Raw genomic sequence first — 25,341 nt, forward strand, 5'->3', positions numbered from 1 at the left:
ATAGCACGGGCAGAAAAAAAAACAACAACCCAAAGAGCTTTGACTGCCAAGACATCCGAGCCCAGTCGTTTTAAAATAAGCGCCTGGCAGCTCAACGTTTTTATGCAGCGATCATCTCAACAAGTCGCACGGGAATCGAAAAACGTCATGTTAACAACTTGCTCCACCGAAGGCACACAAAAAAAAGAGAGAAGGAAAGGGTCAAGTTAACATCCCAAACAAGATCGGGAAAGGGTCGCGTTGTCCTCGCTTTTATACCCGTAATCAGAAACAGAGACTTCGATCCACACGCCGCCGCTGGCTACAACAACAGCTTCACAACTGCTCAACATACAACAGAAAACAATACCCGTTTATGACAACAACAGTTCGGTCTTTACCTCAAAACCTTGCCAACCGCCTGAAGTACCATTTTGCAACTTAATCCGCTTTTGGGAGTCCTCTGCGAGTGCTTTGCCGTACTGTCTCCCGAATGAGTACAGTGATCACCGACCATGGTAACGCAAGCGGCGCTGAAAAGGATACCTCCCCAGCCGCTCGGCCTCTCCGACTGGCTTGAACACCAAATTGCCCCTTTCTTTGCTAAGTACGAGAGCCAGATTCATTTCTGCGGTTCCGTCTGGGCCGGCCTCCTCGGGTCGGACCGCCTATCACCAGAGAGGGCGGGCGGAGCTATGAGGGACCATGAGGGCGAGAAGGAAAAGGTTCCTGCTCGCTGTGAAACCTGTCCCGGCTACAGTCCTGAAGGCTTTGTCTCTGTGAAATAGCTGCCACAGGGAACGTAATCCATTCACTTACAGTAACTGTCATTGCATTGTCACTGTATGCCACACGACGCCCACAAACACTCGCTATATTCTTCCTGTTCTGGACCATCAAGCTACAAACGTGACATTTTCAGCGCCCTACACCTCAGTCGGTTCATTAGGAATGGTAAGTGTACCGCACTGACATTTCACCCCCTGAGACGGGACATTTACCGAGTGGCTGGAATTGAAACAGAATAGTGTTTGTCTGGAGCTAACAGAACGCTGTTCAGTTCCTTAAAAATATTGCTCAACAAGCAGGGGAAAAAAACAACAACAACTTTGACAGGTTGGAAACAAAAAAATAATTTCATGAATGAAATGAGCTGCAATAAAAATAGCAGTTTAAATCCCTGTAATTCTGTCTCATATGGAATATCTACATTAAGGTAAAGATGATAAAAAATAATTAATCGCAGTAATTCATCACGGATTACTACTTTGATCATGAAAGTTCAAAGAGCTATTCACTACAAGTTCGGCTGTATTTCCTGCGGTGGGACACTGGCCGCGTTCACATGGGCTTGCTGAGTTTTTAAAGCCCAGCTCCGCCAACAAGCACCACACGAAAATCGGGCTGTGGGCATGGTCCCCAATCTTTGAAAACGAATTACAGGTTCATTCTCAATTCAAAGGGTTGGGCAATTCAAACCTAGAAAACATTTATTTTCCTACTGTGTCAGGGAGTCGAGAGCAATTCAATAAGAAACAAGTTTATGATCAACAGGTATCTGCACAATATGCTCTTATAAACAAACTCAATGTGCAAAATATTTTGCTTTATTGTCTTAAGAAGCTGGCTGATGTCATGCAAGATAGGTTATCAAGCCAGAACTGGATTTTTCCGTGTAAATTCCACGGCAATTCCACAACACGGGACCCGCAGGCACAGATATGTTGACGGAAGTTTTTCCATTTCAGGGAAATGCTGTGTTGGATAAAAAAAGGCAATAAATTCTGCACCGCTCACTACCAGCTCTACAGAAAACAGGTGTGCGAGGTGTTGGTCAGATTCCAATTAATCAGAGCTCAGACGAGAAAATATTGTTTTCCCGTCATCAAGGAAGTTGGAGACGCGGCAGTTTATCCGCTGCGAGGAAGGCTGGGCGTTTTGGTCAGTTATCTGTAATCCGATGTGTTTCCAAATAAAAAAAAAATGTAATAGTCATGGCGAAACAGTTCATGAGCAGGGAGGGGACACTTGAAACCTGGATTTAAACTCGCCGATAAGTATACAGTAAATACATGTATGAGGTGAAGCCCCAGAATCGCTGTACTTCAGAAAACCCGACTCTGGTCTGCTTTATGTTTGAACACAATTGCATTTGGTTGTATAACCCACTTCGCATGCTTCCGCTCGACACGTAGCGCATGTCAGGGATCTGAAAGATGAATTCAGAGATTTAATGGACAGATTTTCAAATTCGGACGGTTTAACTTAATACACTGGAGGTACGTCTCAGAAATCTAAAGAAATCTTTTAAGGTGCCTGGAAGCTGAAAGTTAGTTTAGAGCTGGTTCAGTGTACTATAGGTTCAAAATGCCATCAAGGTAGGCCATGAAAGATTTATTTTTCTCAAATTAAAAATGTAATAACATTTTTGAACACTTCACTAATTAAAAAGTTTAAACGGTTTTTAGTATTCAAGTGGACCAAAATAGTTTTTCTGACTTTTCTGTGATGCTCGTAAAGTTAACATGCACAGGTTCTACTACAATCTAGATTAATTCGAATTTAAAAGTTACTTCATGTTTTGTTTTGCCATCTTTAGAAGCAGGAATGCAATCCAACCGATTTAAAAACTTCGTATGCACAAAAAAATCACCCAGAGGTTTAATAAGTTTCAGTAAATTAGAACACATCAATAAATATTGGTATTATCACCTGCATAGGTGATCACTAAAGGTATGTAACAGCATCAGCCAAGAAAATCTGCAGTACACCCCTAAAACAGTCCTCAGTCACAGACAGGTCCCAGAAACCTCTGGGAAGCAGTTTGTGCTGACTGACGAGACAGATATGGAGAGGAAATGTCTTGAAGGGTTGCCCTGTGCAGTCGTCCTCTCACTCTGCCCTCTGATCTCGCCTTTGGACACAGCTGGAGAGGTCAGACGAGCCCAGTTCCCCCACCTGCTCCTCCTGAGCTTGAGCTGAAAAGACTCTGTGACTTCCCCGTGCTGGTGCATTTCAATGTCTGAAATGCAGACTCTCTTCCCTTCAGGTTTTTATTTTAAAGGGAAATTATTTTACATGCCAAGAGGAAGCTGAGAAATGCAAAATTGTACCAACAATCATCATGCAAAGGATCATTAAATACCTCAACATATATAAAATAGACTCTTCGCAGCTAGACCTCCGATTTTTTTTGTCTATATACCATCTTCTCGTTGCTTGCAAAGGGAGTTGCCGTGCCTGGCCAGGACTGTACTTACAACAGGACAACGCAGGGCTCTACTGCTCAAACACAGAGGGCCTTTAGTCTCAAGTGGAGAAGCAGTCTGGAATCTAAAAGAAATGCAACAGCTTTGTTCGCTCTTACAGTTAAAGTGCTTGTGCCACGCAAGCTCTTGTGTGAACAGTCACACTGTGGAAGTTAAGAAAGGCACAATTTCCAATCACAGAACAAACTGTGTGATGCCTAGGTAGCTGCTGTGCACCCAACAACATTTTAACTGTATTTTTAAGAGCAGAAGAAGTATGTTGCAAGTTTAGGGCAAGAAATCAAGAATTTTAAAACCAGGCTGCAAATATCTACAGGCAGCCTGTCAGATAGGAATCTTAACTTGTCCTAAAGAGCTCCGAGAAATGGGAGTTTACTTGAAGCAACTGCGTTTCAAACTAAAGACTCCCAATTAAAAAATGGCAAACTTGCCAGGAAGCTCTTCTTAGAAATTAAAACCTTTCACAGAACAGCAGATGGCTTGTGACCACTCGAATCATTAAAGCTATTTACTGCAACGTTCCAGCATTACAATAATTCAAACCCATGAACTGCTTTATATCCAATTAAATCATTTACGTGGGCAGGAACATAACAGGAAACAAAGCAGGATTTAAAAAGGAACACTGAATTACTCACAACATAGGAGCTTGGTGAGTAATCAATGATGAGACCGTGGAGTTACAGCAGCTCTGAACAGTACGTTTTTCTAATCGCAATCAAGAAATGTGACCGACTTTAATATTCCAGAATTTACGGTATTTGATCTGCTGAGAACACGTCTGGACAAGCACAGCCTAGCCTTTGTTTTCCACAGACAACGCCGGCTCTGGCTCAACAGGTTGACGCTGAAGAGCCATGAGCCAGCAGGTAGAGCACGACTCAGGAGAAATGCTCATCGTGAGCGGAGAAGTGACTCACTCCGCCGACAGCAGTGCTGATGGAAGAGGGGCCACTTCCCTCCTGTGCACCAAGCCCAGGTGCTTTCCAGCGTCGGCAATCAGATGTGCGTTTGTGTCAAGTTTGTGAACTTCACAGCAACTGACATTTTCCTGTTAAAAAAATGTTACCTCTTTTTCCTTCATGAGAAATTACCCCCCGATGCCCAGGAAAGGTGAAGCTTCTATATTTGCATGAAGCAAGCACAACGCAGGCAGCCACAAGTGTACTCAACTGACAGCACACACTGGTCAACCCAGCTTATACAGTACTCTACAGTGCAAGGCCTAGGCTGTGGAGCTGTGTGTGATGGGCTTCTCACGCTTGCCATGGATGTGAAATGGATCAAAGAAATGTTTCTACTGCTCGTGATAGTTATGGACCTCTTCATTCTTCCGAATTGGATTTCTGGGAATCTCTTCCCTAACCCATCCTCATCATCAAAACAGATAAGTAGTTTAGAAATAATGCAGATGAATGCCAATGCAAACCTCAATGCAAAGGCAAGTTTCTTTTAGTCCCCACCTCCCATTTCTTTCATATTGTAAGGAATTATTTTTTCCTTATGTTAAAGCACTAAGGCTTACTATGATCTGGCTGGAAACTACATCACAATCAGGCCGTGGCCATATCTTAGCTCAAATGGGGGCACCTCTACTCTTGAAACCTAAAGAGGCAACAACAGCGTACAACACTGAACTCATACTGTCTGTAAGACACGGTTCTGTTGCCAGGAATCATGTCAGGGTGTGAGACATCAGGCCTGCAACTACTTTTGAGAAGGAAACGGGAAAATTCCCCCAACATGCGCAAGAAATGCGAGGAACTTGCACATGTGCCAGAGATGCTGTTGTCCCAGACTGACATTTAAAATCCCCCAGAGATGCTCTGCAACTTTAGCTTTGTTTTAAGTACTTTAGCAGCACCTTGCTTTATGTTTACAGCACATCCTTACAAAGAGCCTGATTTCCTGTATTAGTAATTCACTGTGACACATTTAAAGCTTCCACAGAATAAATATTTGCAGATTCCAAATATTTATAAACATCTTGCAACATATTCATTTGGAAAATGTTTGACAGCAGACAGAAATCTGGGGGTGGAGTACCCGGTGGTTTTAAAAATACAACAAAAATACCACTGTGCCTTAATTAATCTAAAATGTTGATCTAATTGCTCTTGGCCCTTCATAGCCACGCTGCACCAAAAAACCCTCACCATGATTTGGCATCATGTGAGAGACCATGAATAAAAACATGCTGCTGGGGCCCTAAACCCACAGCACTGTGCAATCGGGCTGCGGCTGTACCCTGCTATTTGCGGTAAGCGAACGGAGGCCTTTCCTGTGCGCTGGCGATGGATACGATGGCAGTCATTACGCTGAAGGCTTCATACAAGCTGAGACAGTTTCCCCACACACACAGCCTTCCCATTTTTAAAAAAATAAAAAAAAAAGACATCTTAGTTCAACAAGAAGTGTTAACGGTGGAAGCAAACTATCTACTCTTCAGTCCTGCTATGGCTTTTAAATCCCCAAACTGAATGAAAGCACAGGGTGAGGCTGGAAATGAAAATGATTTACAATCCTTTCAAGTTAGTGCTAGGTACTTTTCATTAAACAACTCCCAGACTGTGTTCTCTGACACACTGCTAGATGTGCTTCATTCTACACGTACAACATTATGAATTTACTTGGAAAAGCTCTCAATTCTCTATACTTCACTGTTTTACTCTGTTCCAGTGGAGTCTTTATTTTTGAGAATACCAACAAAATTTGATCTGCAGCAGAAAAGTTAAAAGTATATTTAAAGGTAAATTAAACTTTTGATAGCATCAAATTCTTGCAATGGCATGGACAGCATTGCCAGTGTGTAATAATATCAGTGTGATGCTTGCAAACAAAAACCTTCTAAAATAGCATAAAAACTAAACAACATGGCTGTTAAGGGTGAAGTGTTAAAGACCAAATTCATCTTAAGGAAAAAACGTTCAAAAATACTAAAAGAAAACCCACCAAAGGCCATTATTTCGTAGCTCACCAAGAACTCGGAGCTTGGTTTGATGTCGAGGCCAAAAGACACCTCTGCAGTTGGTGGAACAGAAAGTATCCGGTTCACTTTTAGATTCCAGGCCCTTCAGGAGGAGGAGGTGAACACAAGCTCAGCTGTCTGGACACGCCGGCTGAGCCCTGAGGCCTGTGCGCACAATCCCAGCATTCCACAGCCAGGCAAGCCAGCAGGAAGAGGGCGACGAGCTCCGCGGGGCCTCGCGGACCCCAGAGAGACTAACTGCCGAACAGCATGCTGTACAAAGACAGGGCGAGCTCAAGACAATGGGGACGGTGAGCCGAGTCCGTCTGCCAATAAACTGAGCTTTTCCGGGAAGTCGGTGCAGTAGGAATTATTTCGGGTTGGCTTGCAAACGGAGCAGGCCAAGTAAGGTCTTTGGGAATTCTGAATGACAGTGGCTGATCTAAGGGCCTTCGGTTCACTGAAAGACTGCTGATCGAGCACACGTAGCTCACAATTATGAGAAGACGAGTTTCAAGGAAAGAAATGAAGTGAACGAAGGCAAAGGGCTTGTCAATATTTTGTTTACACTATATTAACATTGACACACGTGGTAATGCAAAATACAGAACTCTCCAGAACAGGTGAGAAACATCTAAAATTGCATACAGCAAACTCCTGTGTAGACAGATCATTTCAACTAAAGGAACAGAAATATTAATTTACAGCAGGAACTTCTCCTTGACCAACACGCACATCTGTGATTAGGCAATGCCAAAACAAATCCAGGATTCTTAAAATTAAGACTGCTGACAAGGTTCAGAACATACAGTTTTCCTCGGCAGACTCCAAATACAATACTAAGGGTGGAATAATGCAGAAAAAGACTGATGTGCAAGCTGCCCTTCGTGATACCAGGTGTGCAGCACAAGTACAGCACAGACAGGCACTATGGGCCACCAGCACAAATACACTTGTCCTGCAAGTAAACATAATTGACTGATTCTACACTCTGCCAATTATGTAAATTATTTAAGACATTAAGTGAAAGATGTAAAGTTTGAAAAAAGTTTTTGGATTTAAACTTGGTTAAGCAGAGTTTCTCCGATTGCCGGTTCTCTCAATGGTCAATAATCCACGCCTGGGATCATTCCAAGCATTAGAAATAAAATCCTATGGTGGCAGGGCTCCTGTCTCTAACCATTTGCTTTCCTAGTGGGCTTCTCAAGTTTCTGAAGGGAAGCAGCAGCCTGCAGAACCGGCAGGGTACAAAAACTGATTTGCCACTCAAATGAGTCGACTGCGTATCAGAGCTCACGCTGGCTTTGCATAATAACAAGAACAACAGAGTCATCTTCGAAAGGGAACCCCTAGAGTGACTGACAGGCTACAACTCCATGGTTTGGATTATGCAGCAGAGCAGTTTATTTTGTGCTTCAGAATTTAAAAACTGAGCTGTCTATCCTTTCCTTGTTCAACAGACCCTCTTCTCTTGCTTGAGCAATCGAAGCTTGTGTCTTTTAAGAGAGCTGGGATGGCACATTAAGCGATACAATAAAAGACTTTTTAAATCTACTTATTAGAAAAGAATCTATAAGTTGAATTGTCTGTATCGCAGCACGATGTAAAAAGGCATAATCATTTTATGTAAAATAACCCATAACTATCAATAATGTAAGTGATTCTACAGCTACACATTGCAGGCAGTACAGGTAGAAAAAGTTGCTCTTAAGCTTTAGAAAGAAAGAGATGTGACAATTTGTGGGCCTGCCAAGCCAGAGTGAGATTCTGTTTCATAGCCGGGAAACTCCACACAAAACAACTTCTTGTTAGAACAAGGCTTTAGTCTGGAGGAAGAGCTTTCAGAATACAGCACGGTAATTAAAAACAATGTGGTCAAACTTCATAGGAATCCTAAGAGTTACTTTAGAGAAATAAATCATTTTAAGAGATCAACAGACGAGTCTGGATTGTTCAAAGGAAAGGAAATGTCTTTATTGCTGCAGTCTGTGTACCTTAGACCAGCAGCTCCACCAGGAGGCAAAGCATGAGATCTCGGGGATAATCAGCCCCCCGTGCTCGGGAGCGCTGCCTTCTGGTCACGGCATCCGTGATGACAAAACTAACTTGGAGTCCAAATTAATTTGCTTAACCTTTTTATTACAAGGTAATTTGCTTTTTTGGGGAGTCCAGTTGTTGGTCATTGAAGGGTGCTCTCTATTAATCATTTATTAGCAGTTAAGTGACCAGTGTTTCCAAAGGGTCTTTCCAGTTGGTACCACTGTGAGGGTTTTTTCAACTTAGTCCACAGATCAGGATGGACTTAAAGAACTTACCACCCTGAGCCATGGAGAGGCCAGTTCCAAGATTCCTCAGATCGTCGCACAAGATATACAGTAGAAGAGTGACACTCCAGGCCATTTGAAGGGTCTATTTCAAGGTATTTTTTTAAAAAGACGGGATCACATCTATTATCGAAACAGGAAACAGGTGGGCTCCTAAAAGAGTAGGGACCCCTACCCCCTCCAGCTCTGCTTTCCCAAGTCGGACTGCCGTGCCACAGGGAATACAGCAAGCACGGAGAGCCAGATTAGCCCAGGGGATCCGAATGGTGGAGCTGTGCTCAGCAGAGCAGCCAGGCAGAGAAAGAGGTACTGTGTGTAGCGTGGGCAGGGCTGCCACTGGCAGCAGCTCCTCATGTACACAGGAAGTGAGCCTAGTGCTTTCTGTCAGCAGCCAGGCAGTGAACAGAGGTAGCCTTTCATGGCAGCCCAGGTAAGAAAGCAACTTGGTGTGGCTTTGACGACACAGCCGCCCTCAAGAGAGAGAGGCAAGACAGCCCGCGTTTCAGCTGACATGTCCGTCTCTACTGCTCCTAATAAAACAGAAAGGAGGCCGCCCCACCCCACACCGCCTGCACAAAGCCCGGTCCTGTTCTCCAGCAGCCTCAATGCCCTGTTGGCTGCTGCCGTTCCTCAATGAACCTGTCTGGATTGTGTCCTGGTGCTCAGAGTGGAATGTGTGACGCTCAACACTTCCTCACTGATGTCATCTCTGGGCCGGCGCAGGATTATCAGACTGTCCTCTGAGCTTTAGCGAACAGGTGAAGCGGCCTAGCACTGTCCAGGACTGACATGCAACACTTGTGAGGACAAAAGAACAAAAAAAAACCCTGAGCAGTCAGTAAAAAAGCTACTTCGCACAGGCTTTAAGTAACAGGACTCTTTCAGTCAGTCCTTCTTGGGTTCAACACTAACTAAATCAGGAGATATATTTTAAGATGCAATTTTCTAGGCAAGAATGAGAAATCCCATGACTGTCCTTAGAACTTAAAGGAATCAATGCAGCTCATCTCCTTCAGCACAAGCTGGGACACCCCCGTGAGGTTTCACCATGTTTCTATTGGGGTCCCGGTATGGGTGGCGTTTAAGCACGTGATACTGAATGTACCGCAGCCATACCTCCCTGCAACTCACAACTGGCAGCCCACTGAAGCTCAGCAGGTGTGAGCCTGGTCAGTACCTGGATGGGAGACCTCCTGGGAAAAAACTAAGGTTTGCTGCTGCTTCATCACTCTGCTCTCCTCCCCACTGAGAGCTGGTGTGTGGGGAGCGTTGTGGCGCACTATGGCTGCTGTCACATCATCCAGGTGGGGCTGCACATTGGTGGTGGTGGAGGGGAGTCCCCATTAGCTGTAAAGCGCTTTGAGTGTAGTGTCCAGAAAAGCGCTATATAAGTATAAAACAATTATTATTACCTCCTCAATGAGGGAAATATGGGGGAAGAATGCTTCCAAAGTTAAAACTGAAGTGCTGTAAAATAAAGCCTCATTACTTGCGCAGATGGCTTGTGTGTGTGGGGGTGCCTCTTCACTATCATGCAGCTGACCTCTAGCAATTTGATCATTCTGTAACAATGGTGTTTGTGGCTGCGTACTAATAGTTACAGAGAATCTGTGCACTTAGATGTATACCATTTCCCAGATGTCATTCATAAAACTAAGGAGAAAAAGTGATATGAAGATAAACACGGACATAAAAACCTTGATTACAAGAAACGACTCGTGGGAGAGAAACAGATGCATTTCAGAAGATACAGAAAGTATTTTACGTCAGATGGCTTCTGCACTGAGGTGATACTAAGAACCTGCTGTCACGTACAGCCCTGCGTCTCCTTTCACAAACACACATCAGCTGGAAACAGTGCGCCACACTTGGATGACTCATGCTGGTCAAAGCTACTTCTCTTGCTTATTAGACATTTCCAATACTCTTGCTTTCTTCTTTTGTGCAACTAGTTTTACAAACTGTCCTACTCCTTGGCAAGCTTTAGTTCCAAATGAATCCAACAAACTAAACTTGACCAGTTCCATTATCATTCAGTTTATCTAAATGATATTTCATATTTTAGACATCTTATCATGGGCTGGTCAGTGAATTGCAACCAAAACACTGTATAAACCTAAGCCTAACTATACCAAATTCCTGTAGAAGCTAAGTAATAAGACACTGAGTGAAACGACACTTTCACTTAAACAAAGCTGTGGTTTTGCAAAAGCAATAATACAGTGCCATAGTGGAAAACAACGGTTTTGTATCTCAATACTGTATGTATCACTCATGCATTGCTGAAATCACCACCACATCCAACACAAAGCAAGACACATTGATATGAGTGACAGAGCTGCTTGTGCACATCTTTCTCAGTCGATTCACTTAACAGAACAGTTTCGCTACCAGCCGTCTGCTGTAACAGGAATCGCACAACAGGGGTTGTACCAATTACACGACCAAAACAGTGTATGTAATAATACACATTGAAATAATGGTTTAAATAGTCAGCTGGTGGTTTAACTCCCCTGTAATGACATCGTGGTAACTATCATGTGCTATTTTAATTCAATATTTACTTCATCCAGAAAACAGACAATCTCTCCTTTACGATACTGCCCACTCATGACTAGGACTAACTTTCTTTCCTTTTAAAGCAAACTCAAAACTTTATAAATGAACTATTCGCAATAATGGAAAAAAACTTCTCCGAGGACAATTATAGAGTCTCAATCAAACGCCGACTTTTACTGCTGCACTGCTGTATTAGGCCTGCTTATAAACCATGGATTAGCAGCGAATTGACAAGTGCGCTTACAGTCTTCTAAGAACGTACAGAGTCCTACTTCCTTCCGAAGCCCTGACCAGCTGCGGCTCCTGCAGGGAGGGAAGGGTCGAACGGCCCAGGCCGAGCCCCTTACCTGTGGAACAGGGTCATCAGCAAACCGCGAGGCGGCTCGGGGGGGCTGTCCATCTTCCGAGGGGCTCCAGCAGCTCCGTCTGCTTCCTCCATCCCCAGGCCACAGCTCCATCTCCAGCCCACAGCTCTCAGCCAGAGCTCCCGGAGGCGCCCACCCAGGCCATATCCTGCGCTGTCCGCCCATCCCACACACCCTCCCGGCAATACTTGTTTTTTTTGTCGTGCTGAGTTCCTAACAACCTGCAGCTGCTGATAAGAGCAGAGGAGGGGCAGTGGAGGGGACGATTAGAGCGCTGCGCCCCGATTAACCTGCTAACTCCACTGTGCGCCGAAGAACGCCAGCTCTCCCTGCGGCTACCCTCCAGAACACATGCAGTGTCTCCAAGGAGGAGTTCAAGGGCGTTTAGGAACAGAGGTGCTTCAGTCCCAGCCTTGGGAGCCCACGAGGAGCTGTGTCTTTTGCCTTTTCCCCAGATTCTGCATTTAAAATCAATTCATTTTTGTCAAATTGAATAAATCTCAACACCTCTTTAGGCTTCGGGACATGCAAGTTGCAACTGTAGCACAAAGAAAGGGTTTTAAGGAAATGCTTGCATTATGGCCTGGTTGAAGGCAAGACATGGACAGTTTGGTACAGTAGTTGCCAAACCAGCAATGGGTTTAGGGAAGACAGACCAAAAGTATAATAAACAGAAGGATCCGAGAGATGTGTTAGTATTGGGCTCTGGTAGCTGAACAAAGTTTCAAAACAAGAGAAAGCAGTCTCTATTCATTTCCTTTTCAAGTGAAGCTCACATGGCTGGCTCTAGACGGAGACACTTGAATCAGACTCACTGCACTGAACTCGGAGTGAGCTGCTCGCCCTGCTGCGATCCTGGCACGAGCAATGTGAGAACGCATGTGAGCAGTCAGGTTCACGTTCCAGAAGTACTGTATTTCATTCTTCTTATTAAAAATGCTCTTTGGATGAGGCTAGAAGTACAGGTCATAAAACAGGACTGTGGATCAATGCTTCTGAGATGGTTTCCATGCCTGTAAATCAGCTGGCTGTAAATGGCTGTAATCAGTCCTAATGTCATGCACTACACTTGTGCATACTAAAGGTGGCGCTGTCTCTCAGATGTTCCTTTCCCACACACTACAACCAGCCTCTGGCGATTGGGCGTCATCTGTCTTTGAGGTCCCAACACCAAAACCGACTTCATATCCCCTTCAGGACCATTCTGGGCTTTATTATTAGCCACATTTCCCTGGCAGAAAGGTGCAATTTATTTAGCTGGTGCATGCACATACGAGTTGCAGTAGTACACAGAAGTAGCTCAGGGTGATTGATAAACCAATAATATAACTACTTTCTGTCAAACAAAAAAGGGTTTCCTGTTTCGTCCACTACTGTGTACTACTTTGCATCTTGGGAAACCAGGAAGTATTTGTGGGCCTATTAGAGCCATATGAAAAAAAAAAGGAAATATCGGCTGCAGAAGTGGGCTTGTAAAACATTTGACAGTGTTTATACGATACCTAACTAATCAGTCTGGAAAGATACAAGACTATCTAAACCTGTACATTTTCCAAATAATGGAAAAAATAGAAAAGAACTCCCACATGAGGTACTCAATGACCTTTAATTAACTGGCCCACTCACTTCCCTTGAATGGCTTGGCAGTAGTCTCACAGTGTTTGGGCTACTAGGACTCCCCCTGCATCAACATCACACAACACTGGCAATATTGCTGGACCCATAAACCCTCAGTATCGGCAGCGGAGGCTGCTGGGATACATGCAGCAAGACATGCAGCTGATGCCTCAGAGTGGGTAGCCAGCCAACCCCACCACGCTGCACTCCTTTAATGAAAACACCAGGTCAGAGCACCAAAGGCACTGCCTTTGTTTTCAGGCTTTGGCCAAAACGGTTCACACAAGAGTCAGGGTACTCTAAATGGAGAACCTTTTTTCCAGACACAAAGCTCCCAGGTCACTTCAGAAACAGAAGAAACCTTTTTTGTTACATATTCAAAATATAGAGCATCAAGAGCATATGGAGTGTGTATACTATTGTATACACTATGATTGCAGCAGGACCACCTGCTCACCAGAAACATTATAGTTACCTTATTGGCTTAATACACCTTCAGAACACCACTGTTTTTTGCATACTACAGTATTCAGTTTTTCATGTTCATAACGCACGCACACTTTGGAAATGCTTTCAATGTCTGATTCATACACCACTTCTTCGGTCTCACAGCTGTGTTCAACAATCGCTGCGGCACTGACAGGAGTTTGCTTATTCCTGTTTCTGAACTGCAAGTGGTCTGATCTGTGCAAATGCCTGACTTCTTGCAGTTCTTCCTTTCATCCAGCCTGCTTTACATAGGGCTGAACTGCCCCTATCCTGAACCTTAACTGCTACTTACCCTGTGGGATGAAATAGAGGCCTGTAAATAAATGACTCTGGGCTTCCATCTCCTCCATTCTGAGGAGAAATGGCTGCATTTTTGGATCTGTAACACAGCCTGGCAGGGCACTTTCACCACTTCCTGCTTCTGTAGAGTCCTGCAAGAACCATTCCTGAACTGTGGGCTTTTATGAGCCCCACATTTCCTCTCCTTCATTTTCTTACACACACATAGCTTTCCTGTGTTTATGTTCTCCCTTGATAAGAAACAGCCATGGCTTCTGCACTCCTTGAACACACACAGACCTCCTTCCAGCATTATTAATAATGAAAGTTTGTCACACTGGAACAAAATGTTTCTCCGAAACACGAAAGGCCCGGACATCAGTGTTGTTTAACGCGGAGGACTTTTTTAAACGCGGAGACACTGCTGGAAATGTCTCTGTGCTGCACTTTGCTTGCCCTTGCTATATTTACTGCCAGAATTCTGCTCCTGTAACATTTTCAGTGAAATAATGGGAGGAACTACAGTACCTGTTAAGAAAGGGATTAGAATGTTTGTTCTTAGTAGATGTTATCACACATCAAACTGCTACAATCCACAAGTTATTCTGAGACTTTGATACCCTGAAATATTATCGCACTACATTCTGGAGAAAGGAGGGACACCCTTATACAGACTGATATTCCACACTCCACCTCTTCAGCAGTCAGTATTCCAGTGCGAAAGCCAACAGTTCCCACTGAAATTAAAGCTCAGCCAACAGAGTAGTTCCAGTCAGCAAATGTAACATCTGATGCTAGAGATACAGGCATAAATGCTTTATTTCTGTGTCTATGCTTACTAGCAGTTCTAAAAATAGGGGCAGGAGACCCATAGAATTCCATTCAGGCCCTTGAATGTACAGTAACCAAAGACAACTCCCAAAAGCTGACGATCGGAGTAAAAACACAGTAACAGTAAGGCAGGCCGGAGCGTCTTGCAGGTTGGCTGTGCTGGAGCTTGCAAAACAGGAGACGAAGACATTGCAGGCCAGCAGATCATAGGCAGCCTGCATCCACCCGTCATCAACTGACTGCGTCCAGGAGGAAAAACGGGATTCTTCCCACCCCAGTCACATCCTGCACACTGCACTCGGGCTCGTCCGCTCCTCTTTCTTCTGTCAATTAGGAACAAAGTCCTAGCATAAAAGAGAAACTTTCCTGACACTGCTGGAGAGCAGCCTTGTGAAACAACATTCCCAGACAATAGCTACAATTTAGTCATTCTCCCCCAGACCCTAACGCTTCTCTGCTTCTCCATTGTTTTCATATCTGACCTTCCAATCTAGTAAGGCCCGAGACAGCCCTGGGAAGGGTGGCGCCCCAATTATTAAAAGCCCTTTTCCTTGACCAGACGGGAGCGCACCAGGCTTCAGCCTGCCTCCCTGTCAGAAGTTTGCACTTTTCTACCCGGACAATTCAGGAAATCACAGCAGTCTCTTAACTACACAAGACTAAACCAAGCCGGAAAACACAACTTAAACTAAACAATTTTACTTTTCACATTACTTCCATATTGAGCTCCAAGTGTGGGCATAATAGAAGGCCACACCTGTGCCAGCGAGGCCATCGCTGGAACTGTGATGTGCAGCTCCCAGCTGTGCTCTGCCGGCTGCGCAGACAGGAACACACTGTAAGGCAGACACTCGGAAAGGAGAACTTGAACTGGCACCTTCTGAAGACACTACAGGAGCTGCATACTCTCCACATTATTCCGATAACTCAGGCTACACTCCTGCAGATTACAATTTAATTCATAACATTTCACAAAAGGATGTAATGAAAGTTCCCCATTTATGACTTCTGTTCTTTAAAAGGTAGCAATTTAAGACTGAAGACCTAATGCTCAGCTAACTTTACCATAGGAGTTTATCGAAAAATCAATTTCCTATGGGGTACTCACTGCAGAGCCACAACCGGACGCTAAAATAAACTAAGCTCGTGTCTGTCGGATTTTTGCTCGGGTCTGTGAAGGGTCTACAATGACCACAAATGCCATCAAAGTTCAGTTGCTAGCTGAAGCAGAGAGATTAAATAGCTTGGTCAGGACCCAGTGCTGTTTAAACAGTGATGCTGCACGGTGACTGCACAATCAAAAACGTGAGTTCAGCTCACATCAACACCGCCTCACTGATTAAATAGAGACCGGCAGGTTTCTGCCTCCCTGCACTTGACAGCCAGTGCCAGCTTAAACAGCACGGAGTGCTTGTTCTCCCTTCTAAGCCACAGACGTCTGAGCTCCTGTGCTTATCACTCCATTAAGCACATCCTTGAAACCTCCTGACCTTGTGACCCCCTAGCCAGAGCAAGACTGTCGCAGGCCACAGACTGAGAAGCGCCCGTCTGGTCTCACACCAAGAGCTCTCTCAAAAAACCTGTTTACTCAAAATTTCTCCTCTGGAAGTCAACCTGCCTGTACCTACAGCAAGACCTTTCCACAGACCAGTTAGCCACAGCTCCCATCACACTACACCAAAGCCCCTGACTAACGGCATTGAAGGATCCCCTCTCCCAGGAACTCTCAGCAGGGTGTGTGCGCGGGTCTGAGCAGCTCTGAACCATGTGGACAGGCGTCAGGTCGCCTCTTCTCACACTGGATTAGGAGTCTACGCCACTGATATGGCCTGTTTATAATAAGCAGGCTATTCCTGTGCTGCAGTAAAGGCTGCCTGGCATGCTTCTCCAGGTCTAGGCGATACGTTACCTTCGAATTTCCCCCTCCCCCACTGCAGCTTGGCCAGCAAACCAGAAAGCGCCCATTTATCACTGGAGGAAAGCGACTAATCCGAGCAGAGCGGGCAGAGAAAGTTGAAGAGTGGAGTCACATGGCCCCCTTGCACAACCCTGGGAGCACCCCCACCCCCCACTTTCCTCCCAGGTGCGGGCAGTGGAAGCACGGGACTATGAGATATCCTGCTCTGCTGCAGGAAGCCTGCGACTGCCAACACTGGCCTTTGTTCGGCTGGGACATTCGGCTTTTTGTTTCCAAACATTTGTAGAACAACAAGCGAAAAAGAAAAAGCTCACTTCCAAGCCCCGAGACCGGCCAAGTGACAAAGAGGCAACTGTTCTCAGGTCTAAGGGGGGAAAAGGCCCGTAGCGCAAGGTCCACAAGTCTGATTCAACGCAGCTGTGTGCGCTACAGTTTGGCAAGCGCAAGCAAAATCATGTCAGCTCCTGCAATCCGGGCCTGGACGTTTCTGCAGCGATTGTAGACCCCAAGCCCACGTCAAAGCCAAAGCCGCTGGGAGCGCTGGCTGACTAACTGCTGCACAGTTTAAGGCCAAGATCTACTGTACACTGGAGCTGCAGCACTTAAGTACCTTCCTGCTCCTGGCTTCTCAATCACGAACTCGGCACTTGCCACTGACTCTCTGCCAGCCTCTGGCTTGGGCACAACCGCCCGCGATCTCGGCTTTCTGAGGCTGGAAACAGGTGGCCTAACTTTTGTTTTCTTTCACGTTAGCCTGCATCAGGATCTCCGCATCACTTTCTCTTAAGTTAAAAACCAGCGCAAAGCAGCAGCACTCATCTGCAGACACTTCTGACCGGCAGTGCCAGCAAAGCCCACAGCACAGTGGTGGTAACCCGAAATTACTGGGCTGCTCCAACTCACCGAGCATACGGGCCACACTCGAGAACCGGCTTCAGATCCGCTGCTACAAACAACGGCAGCGGACGAAAAGGACATCCGGCACAACACCCCCAGAGAGCACAGCCGCCAGCTCAGGCCAGCACAGGCTTGCGGGAAGAGACGTTACCTGTAGAAGAGGCACTCGCAGCACAGCAGGACGCCCATGCAGGAGGCCTCGTCCTCCGGAGCCCCTTGCCAAGCCCGTCCTGCCGGCTCTGGAGATGGAGCGGCACAGCCAAGGAGAGGCACCCCCCCCCCCCCCTCCCGCCGTCCCCTCGCGCTGCCTGGGCTCCCTGGCTCCTGGCCAAGACTGGCGACGGCCCCCAGCTCTCCACCGCTCGACTACGCAGTGGCCTCCTCTCGGCGTCTCTCTCTCCCTCTGGCTCCCGCGCTCTCTCGCTCTCCCGCTGCCCCGCTGGCGGGGACTTGCACAGCGGGAGGATTAGGCTGCAGAGGGACTTGCAGGAATAAGCTGCTGACGGTAGTGCAGAAGGCAGAGAGAGAAAGCCTTCCCTTCCAGAGCGGAGATCTCCCGGCCCTCATCTACTTCTGTAGCTTGTAGATTTCCAGCTCCCCCCTCGCCCGAAACCCACAAAACCCTGACGTGCAGAACGGCACTGCTGTGGTCCCCAAACTCAGGCTTTCCATTCCTAATGAAAATCAACCATTTGGATGTGATCTGACCGCAGAAATGACATTCACCTTCAAGCAGTCATCCGAAATATTATTTTGTCAGAGCCCAAGTCTAATAAGCCCAAGACAAGACATTCACCGTGACATACTCACAGCCCAGTGTCTCCACAACACACCTTACAACACTGCGCAATGAAACAAATGCCAGGGAAAGAGAATGACAATCTGCACCGAACACAGCAAGCGCTTCTGAGCACCCCACAGCACCCTGCGTCTTAGCTCAGGAAATTTGGACACTGCAAGACATGGAGCTAGCACCCTCCTTTTACCTACAGAGAGCCGGTGACACTCACAGCAGCTCTGCTTAAGCTGAAACCCACTGGTGAGGTGTGGTCAAGTCAAATTGTTACCAATGTGTTTCACAGGTACGTGGGGAATCTCATACAGTTCCTGCATCATTCTGTGAACAGAGGGCAGTTTCTCACACTTCTGATCATATCAACAGCTCAGGAGAAAAGCCCAATTACGCAGATAATAATGTAAAGCAATTGTTAAGGCATTTTCCCACAGGTGAAAAATGTCCCGATCAAGCACATTCAGCTTATGATGTGCCGTTTAAGAGTTGCCACCTCCACCGGTGCAGAAAGCAGGCGTCAGGGAATCGCAAACACCAGCAGAAGGGGCCAGCCGTAGTAAACAGAAAGCCACAGCACAGCGACAGAGATCTGGGCTGGGAAGACACTGCGGCTTTGCCTTGTAGGCTGGGGGAGGCCTGTGAGCCCGCGGCCTGCTGCCTGCTCTCCCCTCACTCGTATGAGCCAGTCGCGCCATCGTTCACCCTGAGCACTCTGGGAGCACGGGACCCCTGAGTGGGGGCATGCCACATGCCGGAACTGCACAGCCTGTATCGGTTACACCTCTCGGGAGGAAAGAAGGAAGCCTAATTCTTCAGAGGGTTCACTGCTGCATTCGCTGAGGAGTGGAGTACATCATGCAGGAACACAACCACAACATACATTAGCCCGCTATTCCATCTCATTTCGTGCTTGTTTCATTCATTGTTTTGCATCGTCTTCCGACACGCTGCCTTTCTCTGGGGGCAATAATGGGTCGCAGCATCAGAAGTGAAAAATAAAAGCAGAGGGAGAACGCAAGGTGCTGAGGGAAATGTTTACTGCTCTCACTTGATCACAAGAAGCAACACTGCATCCTCATCAACACACTCACCGAGTGCTGCTGCAGAAGCACCACTGGCCTGGCCTGAGCAAGCCTGCGCACAAGGGAAAATCAATCTGAATGACCAGATGACGGTTTCATAGACTGGCACTGTAGTCAATAACCCATTTCCACACGTGTTATTGCACAGATAAAGCCATCCTATAAACACGCACAGAAGCTACAGGGAATTCAAATCTCCGTAGTGGGGGTGATCATGTCAGAATCGACTCATTGATAAAAAAAACAAAAATACACTGGAATCTGCGCATTGAAGGCTGTTTTTCTTATCTAGGAAACCTGCAACTGAAACTTTTTTGCTTGGAATCCTAAATAAACGCCTGTGGTTCTAATAGCACTAATTAGACACTGTATGTTGAATTCATACAATCTATATTCTGTTGCTGCCAACACAGAAATGGCAATTTGCCATTTTAATGTATCTGTAGTGGTGGCGTCCTCACCATCCTCTGCTCTTCCCTTATTAACCCACCTGCAGGAGCACAAGAGAGCAAGAGTAGAGATAAGCTACCATCCCCTCTCCTTTTTAATCCGAAAACCGGCAGCTCTGAGTGGCAAGTCAAGACGTTTTGTTTGCACAAGCATTCTACAGCCTAGCTGAGAAGAGCAATGAGAAAAGGCAACGCTGATCACAGCCTGGAAGAACAATAGCTGGGCTGGACAAGGAAGGAAATGACCACAAACTCAATGACAGGCTTCGCACCTCCACAGCCCAAGACACCGACTCAAAACCAGCCGGTGGAAAACCAGGAAATATTCTCAAGCCCTTCATTTCTCAACACTGACCCCAAAAAAGCCCAAATCCCTCTTCAAACAAGCATACTCCCTCTGAGCTATTACCACTACATTTAAAATGCAAATTATTTTACTCCACCCTAAATTCTGTTTGTCCAGACCTCTTTGCTGCTGATGGTTATTTTTATACTGTTGTGTTGGAATCAGTCGGAAAACAAGTTTCCCCTAAGGCATAGTAAAGTCTGAATTGCATCAAATGTAAATGACAGCACGTTTCTGACATTCTACATTTGCATGTGATACCGTCACAGCCACAACTAATCAAAAGCACACATGTGCCTATATACATGTATTTCAGATACCTCTCTGCACAGACATTAATTAATATAAACATACAATTAAAAATCAGTAATTTTGCAGAGACCTTAAGCAAAAGAGGCACACAAGGAGTACAGTACAATAGCAAACAAACACTGATCACGGTCAGTGAGAATTGCCAGATGTACCAATACAGGAGGCACATCATACAAATTGTAACCCATAATGCGCACTCCACATTTTAGTCTTTCACCAGATGCATTTAGTTAACGCTAACACTGATGTAGGGTATTTACAGGCAGTAACAGTTACAGATCGGGATGGATTCAAATGCACAAATAGTTCAATAACTGGTAACTGAATGACTGAAATTAGGAGTTTGTTTGCCAAACTCTGTCATGCTTTCACATGAACACATGAGCCATTGCTGGGGCTGAGAAGTGCTGAACATGAACATTCATTTTGCTGAACACTTTTCAGATGGATACAACTTTCCTAGATTATGGAACTGTTTAAAACACAGCTGGGAGGGTTTGAAGCTTTCAAAAATTATTTTAAATATACATGCAAATGCTTGGGTGTTCGGAACATGCAAATTGCAAGCAGAAATGCAAACAACTGTACAGTTTGTATTTAAAGGTATGCATTTGCATTTGTCCCCCAAATCTATTATTAAACTATAAAATTACATTGAATTCATATGTACATTTATGATTGCATATGAGTTCAATTAAAGTCTTCAACCATATCAAACAACAGCCAAGTGTCTTAAGTCACTAAAAATCTGCATAATCACGCTGGATAAATTCTGAAACTGACAATAAAACTTGTTTTAGCAAAACAGTAAAATGAAAATGCATTCTGTGCTTTGATTCACACCAGTCTCGAAATGGAAAAAAATCTGGAGACACCAGACTTACATACTGGATACTATGATACTATGAGATATGGTGTACAGTGACTGACAAATGAACATATTTGTGGGGATAACACAATCTGTAATAATAATTATAATAATTGTTTAATAATTGCTTACACTTATATAGCACTTTTCTGGACACTCCACTCAAAGCGCTTTACAGGTAATGGGGACTCCCCTCCACCACCACCAGTGTGCAGACCCACCTGGATGATGCGATGGCAGCCATAGTGCGCCAGAACTCTCACCACACAATAAGGCCTTGCTTGATTTTTATATTTGAAAAACATTTTTCCTTGGTTTGGAACTGTGTCCCAGAGCGGTCCCCAAATCGTGTTTATACCCGAAACTACAGAAACCTGTGTGCACTTAAATTCCTGCTTTCTTTTCTGTCATTTTTCCCCACCAAGCTCAGTAACATTTTATTTCGAACATCCACTAATAAAATGGATCTTGGGCTTGAACTTGCAGTTTTAACACAGCCTAAAGCCCCGTCTGCCTTACCTCCCTGCTTGAATTCAAGAGGGGGGCAGAATCCAGCAATTTCTCAAATGGAAGAGCTTGGTTGAGCGTTTGCGGACGCTGGAATTTCTTCTTCCCGAGGAGAGGAAGTCACGCAGAGAACATCCGTACACGAGTGCAATCTCAAGGCGATGAGAGCAGAGAGCCTGGCGTCCTTATTTACGACCCCTCCGAGACAGCGGCGACACGGGCACCTGTCGCAGACAGGGGACCCCACTCGCACAGCCTCGCCCTCCTGTGGAACCCCCCCCCCCCCCAAACACACAAACAGTGCGCTTGCATGAAACGGCAGCACCGGGCTCATTGAATTCCAAGCTCAGGGCCTCAGTGCTCCTCGCAGCAGACAGGAAGAGAACAGGACACACACACACACATACTGCCCAGCCGGAGTTGCTAAGCGATCGGAGAAGAGAAGAGGGAATTGCCGTTAGCTCACACAGAGGATGCAAACGGAAGGTTTTTCACAAAAGCTGGTGAAGTTCAGGTTTTGCAGGCTGAACCTTGTTAGTCATCTGTTACGGCATAAAACAACCGAAGAGCGCGAAATACATCAGTGTGGGGGAGCACACATTCTACCGACGCGTGTTCAAGTTAAAACAAGTTTGTGATCCTCACTGGACCTTCAGCTTCTTATGGAAGACTCGAGACTGCAAGAAACTTAAAATAGACAAGCGTCTCTCCCTAAGGAGTCGAGGAGTCGCTGCGTCTGTTACAAATCAAAGCTCTCGGACTCAAAATAAAATCAGTACTGGACACTAATGTCCTCTACGCACGTTTACAGCCTTTTCCTTATGATAAAATAACTGTTTCCTAGACACTTTGCAATACTCAAATGTAAAAAAAAAAACTTTACCCTGTGATCCTCGCTCTTGCGCTACACGCCACCTCTACTTACAACACGAATTCGAAATTTGTTCCAAGTTATGAACGTTTTAAAGCAAACAAAAAACAACGTGCTGGACTATGAAGAACTGCTTGCAAATAGTGCAATTATGAAAGTGCCCAAATACAGTCGCAGAAGGAACGTTTTTGCCATCAACAAATCAAGCACTTAAATTCAGATTCCTAACGCGTGCGCATAATTCACGCAGGTCAAGCGACAGAGTAAATCACACAAGAGATGGTGTTTTCCTGAATAAATACACAGCGGAAAGGGAAAGTGTTGCTTTAATACGTTTTGTAGCCTTCGCTAGCCTGTTACAATACAAAACCCTAAAACAGTTTTAAAATAACCGACCTGACCACGTTAATCACCGGCTCGCCGCGCCTTCAGCAGGGCACCAGAGCTCTTCAGGCAGAGCAGTGTAGTATATCCAGTAAGAACAAGCTTCTTAGATCAAGAAAAATGGGTTTTGGTTGTTTTAATGCCAAGAATATTCAAGCACTAGAGATTGTGTCAAGGACAGTGACTATACATCGTGCAGTAGTTACAACAACACAAAAGAAAATACCGCTGTTAATTACACTGTATTCTTTGTTTGGGGGGAAAAAAAGACTCCGCTACATCGCCGTTTACAGAAAAAAAGTTACCAGACAGACGGATAAACCCATACCTATTCAGCGTATAGGACCCGTTCCTCTTCAACCTCATGCCTGCAGATAGGAACCGGATGAAGTAATCCAGAATTGAATATTTTCCTCCTCTTACCAAAAAAGAAAGGACGAATGTCTACAAAAAACAAAACCCCAATCCAGCAGCAGTAAAACGCGAAGAAAACGAGTGCGGGCTCCCTGCTCTCTCCGAAGTCCTTTCCGAGCAGCGGCTGGTGAGCTGCTTCCGCTGGGAGGGTTAATTCGGGTAGGAGGACGGCGGCGGCGGCGGTTGCCGGATAACGGTGTGTGTTTTTTTTTCCCCTTTCCCAGAGGTGTCAAAACAAATCTCCCTCTCCTGGCGATTGGGAAGGTACACGCCTCCTCCAGCAGCCACCCCGCCACCGCGTCAGCCTCTTCCTCGCTCCGTCGGTTTGCCAGGCTCTGCCCTGCGCGTCAAGACGATCAGCCCCCGGCGCCCCGCATCAACACCGCTTTCCGGCAACTTGGGACGGACCCCCAGCGTCGCAGGGAAATCACACAGAGGAGGGGTTGATGCGGCGCAACCTCTTCTCCTGTCTTCCTTGGTGGGTGGGGAGTCGGCACAGAAAATAATAGGAAGGGCTTCCACGGCTTCAGTTCATTTCGAAACACAAAAAGTCAACGCCATCTGGATTGTAGGAGAAAGGTAATGGTGGGAGCCAGACCCCTCAAGCACGTTATTGACTAACTTTTGTTTCCTCCCCCCCCCCGTCCCGGGCAAAATGCCCTCTTCAAAATATAGCAACACTTTGTCGCTTTCTGAGGCGCCCCGGCTGCCCTTTTCGCTTGCAGCTCAACATCTCCGTTTCCACAGCCTCGATTTTTCCCCGAGAGACCGCGGTTATCCTGATGAAAACAAACAAAAAAACTAAAATTGCCCCTTGGTGCAATTTAAACTAGGGATTCACACACCGAAATTTCGGTTAACTGTAGGACAGGAGAAAGCTTCTTGGGGAAATCAACGAGCCAAGCAGTGGCTTCTCAGGTTTCACACTTTTGTTGTGTGTTTTTCTGCCCTCCAAGCCCCCGGCTTCCCGATCTTAACAGTAGTAACGCAGGTTTAATTTAAATAACAGCCGTGAATCCCGTCAGCCCCTTGCCTTTCCTGCCCAGTCAGTTACTGCTCTCGGAGAAACCGGCTCTATCAGAAAGCGCAAACAGACAAAGCAGGGATTTGTGTCGAGATCTTCCATAGCCGCCGCCCGCACCGAAATAAAACAGAATCACGGAGATCTATGGTCAATTATTGAAAACTGTGATGTTTTTAACTGATGTAATGTAATTCACGTAGTTGGTGAACAGATAACCCCAATGCATCGTGCATAGAAAGATATTAAAAATAATTTCATTTTTAATAAAACAAATCCATATTTTATCCTTATCCTTATTTATTTCTAAATCTCTTAATTTGGCGGATATGCGTGATCGTACTACACGTTTCTTTTCAGTTTCACAGAACAGTCATTTATGCGGCTCATTTGAGCCTCCTTGTAATTGCATTTGTTTTTCTAATGTATCCCCGTATCCCGAAGGGCCAGAGCTGATCTCCATCAGCGCGCCTTAGGCGTGGAAACACCTGACCCCCGTGTGCGGGCGCGTCTCGCCGCTGGAAACCGCTGACGCGCAGCGAGTCCCCCGCATGACGAAACCCAGCCCCCGGCGAGCGCGGCACAGGTACACGGCCTCACCTGGCAGGCTCGCCGGAAACTGGGGGCAGAGGCCAGAGCTTTCCGTGTTTTTTTTAACAATTCTTTTATTTTTATTTGTTCTATACCGCTCCTCCCCCTCACCGGGGAGGGAAGATAAAAATCGCGGGACAGAACGAAATCGAACGGGCGCCTTGCAAGGATACAGAACGTACATCCGCGTCTTAAAGAGAGCACGACA

The 25,341-nt window shown here is 45.8% G+C and overlaps 1 protein-coding gene across 4 annotated transcripts in view; it reads right to left on the reverse strand.

Moving 5' to 3' along the window:
• The window catches only part of mob2a (MOB kinase activator 2a), a 90,178-nt gene that overhangs the window by 23,767 nt on the left and 41,070 nt on the right, over window positions 1-25,341 (reverse strand). Inside the window, exon 2 of one of the 4 annotated variants that reach the window (XM_088934666.1) lies at window positions 23,436-23,525. The exons of 1 other annotated variant lie outside the window; for it this stretch is intronic. In XM_088934666.1, coding sequence (XP_088790792.1) covers window positions 23,436-23,525 — 90 coding nt within the window. Of the gene's footprint in view, window positions 1-380; window positions 586-11,446; window positions 11,645-23,435; window positions 23,526-25,341 lie in introns of those variants that run through there. 2 more of the 4 variants (XM_088934667.1, XM_088934669.1) reach the window with 2 other exon arrangements.

Source organism: Atractosteus spatula, chromosome 16, assembly GCF_055471065.1.
Source record: "Atractosteus spatula isolate fAtrSpa1 chromosome 16, fAtrSpa1.hap1, whole genome shotgun sequence".
NCBI lineage: Eukaryota > Metazoa > Chordata > Actinopteri > Semionotiformes > Lepisosteidae > Atractosteus > Atractosteus spatula.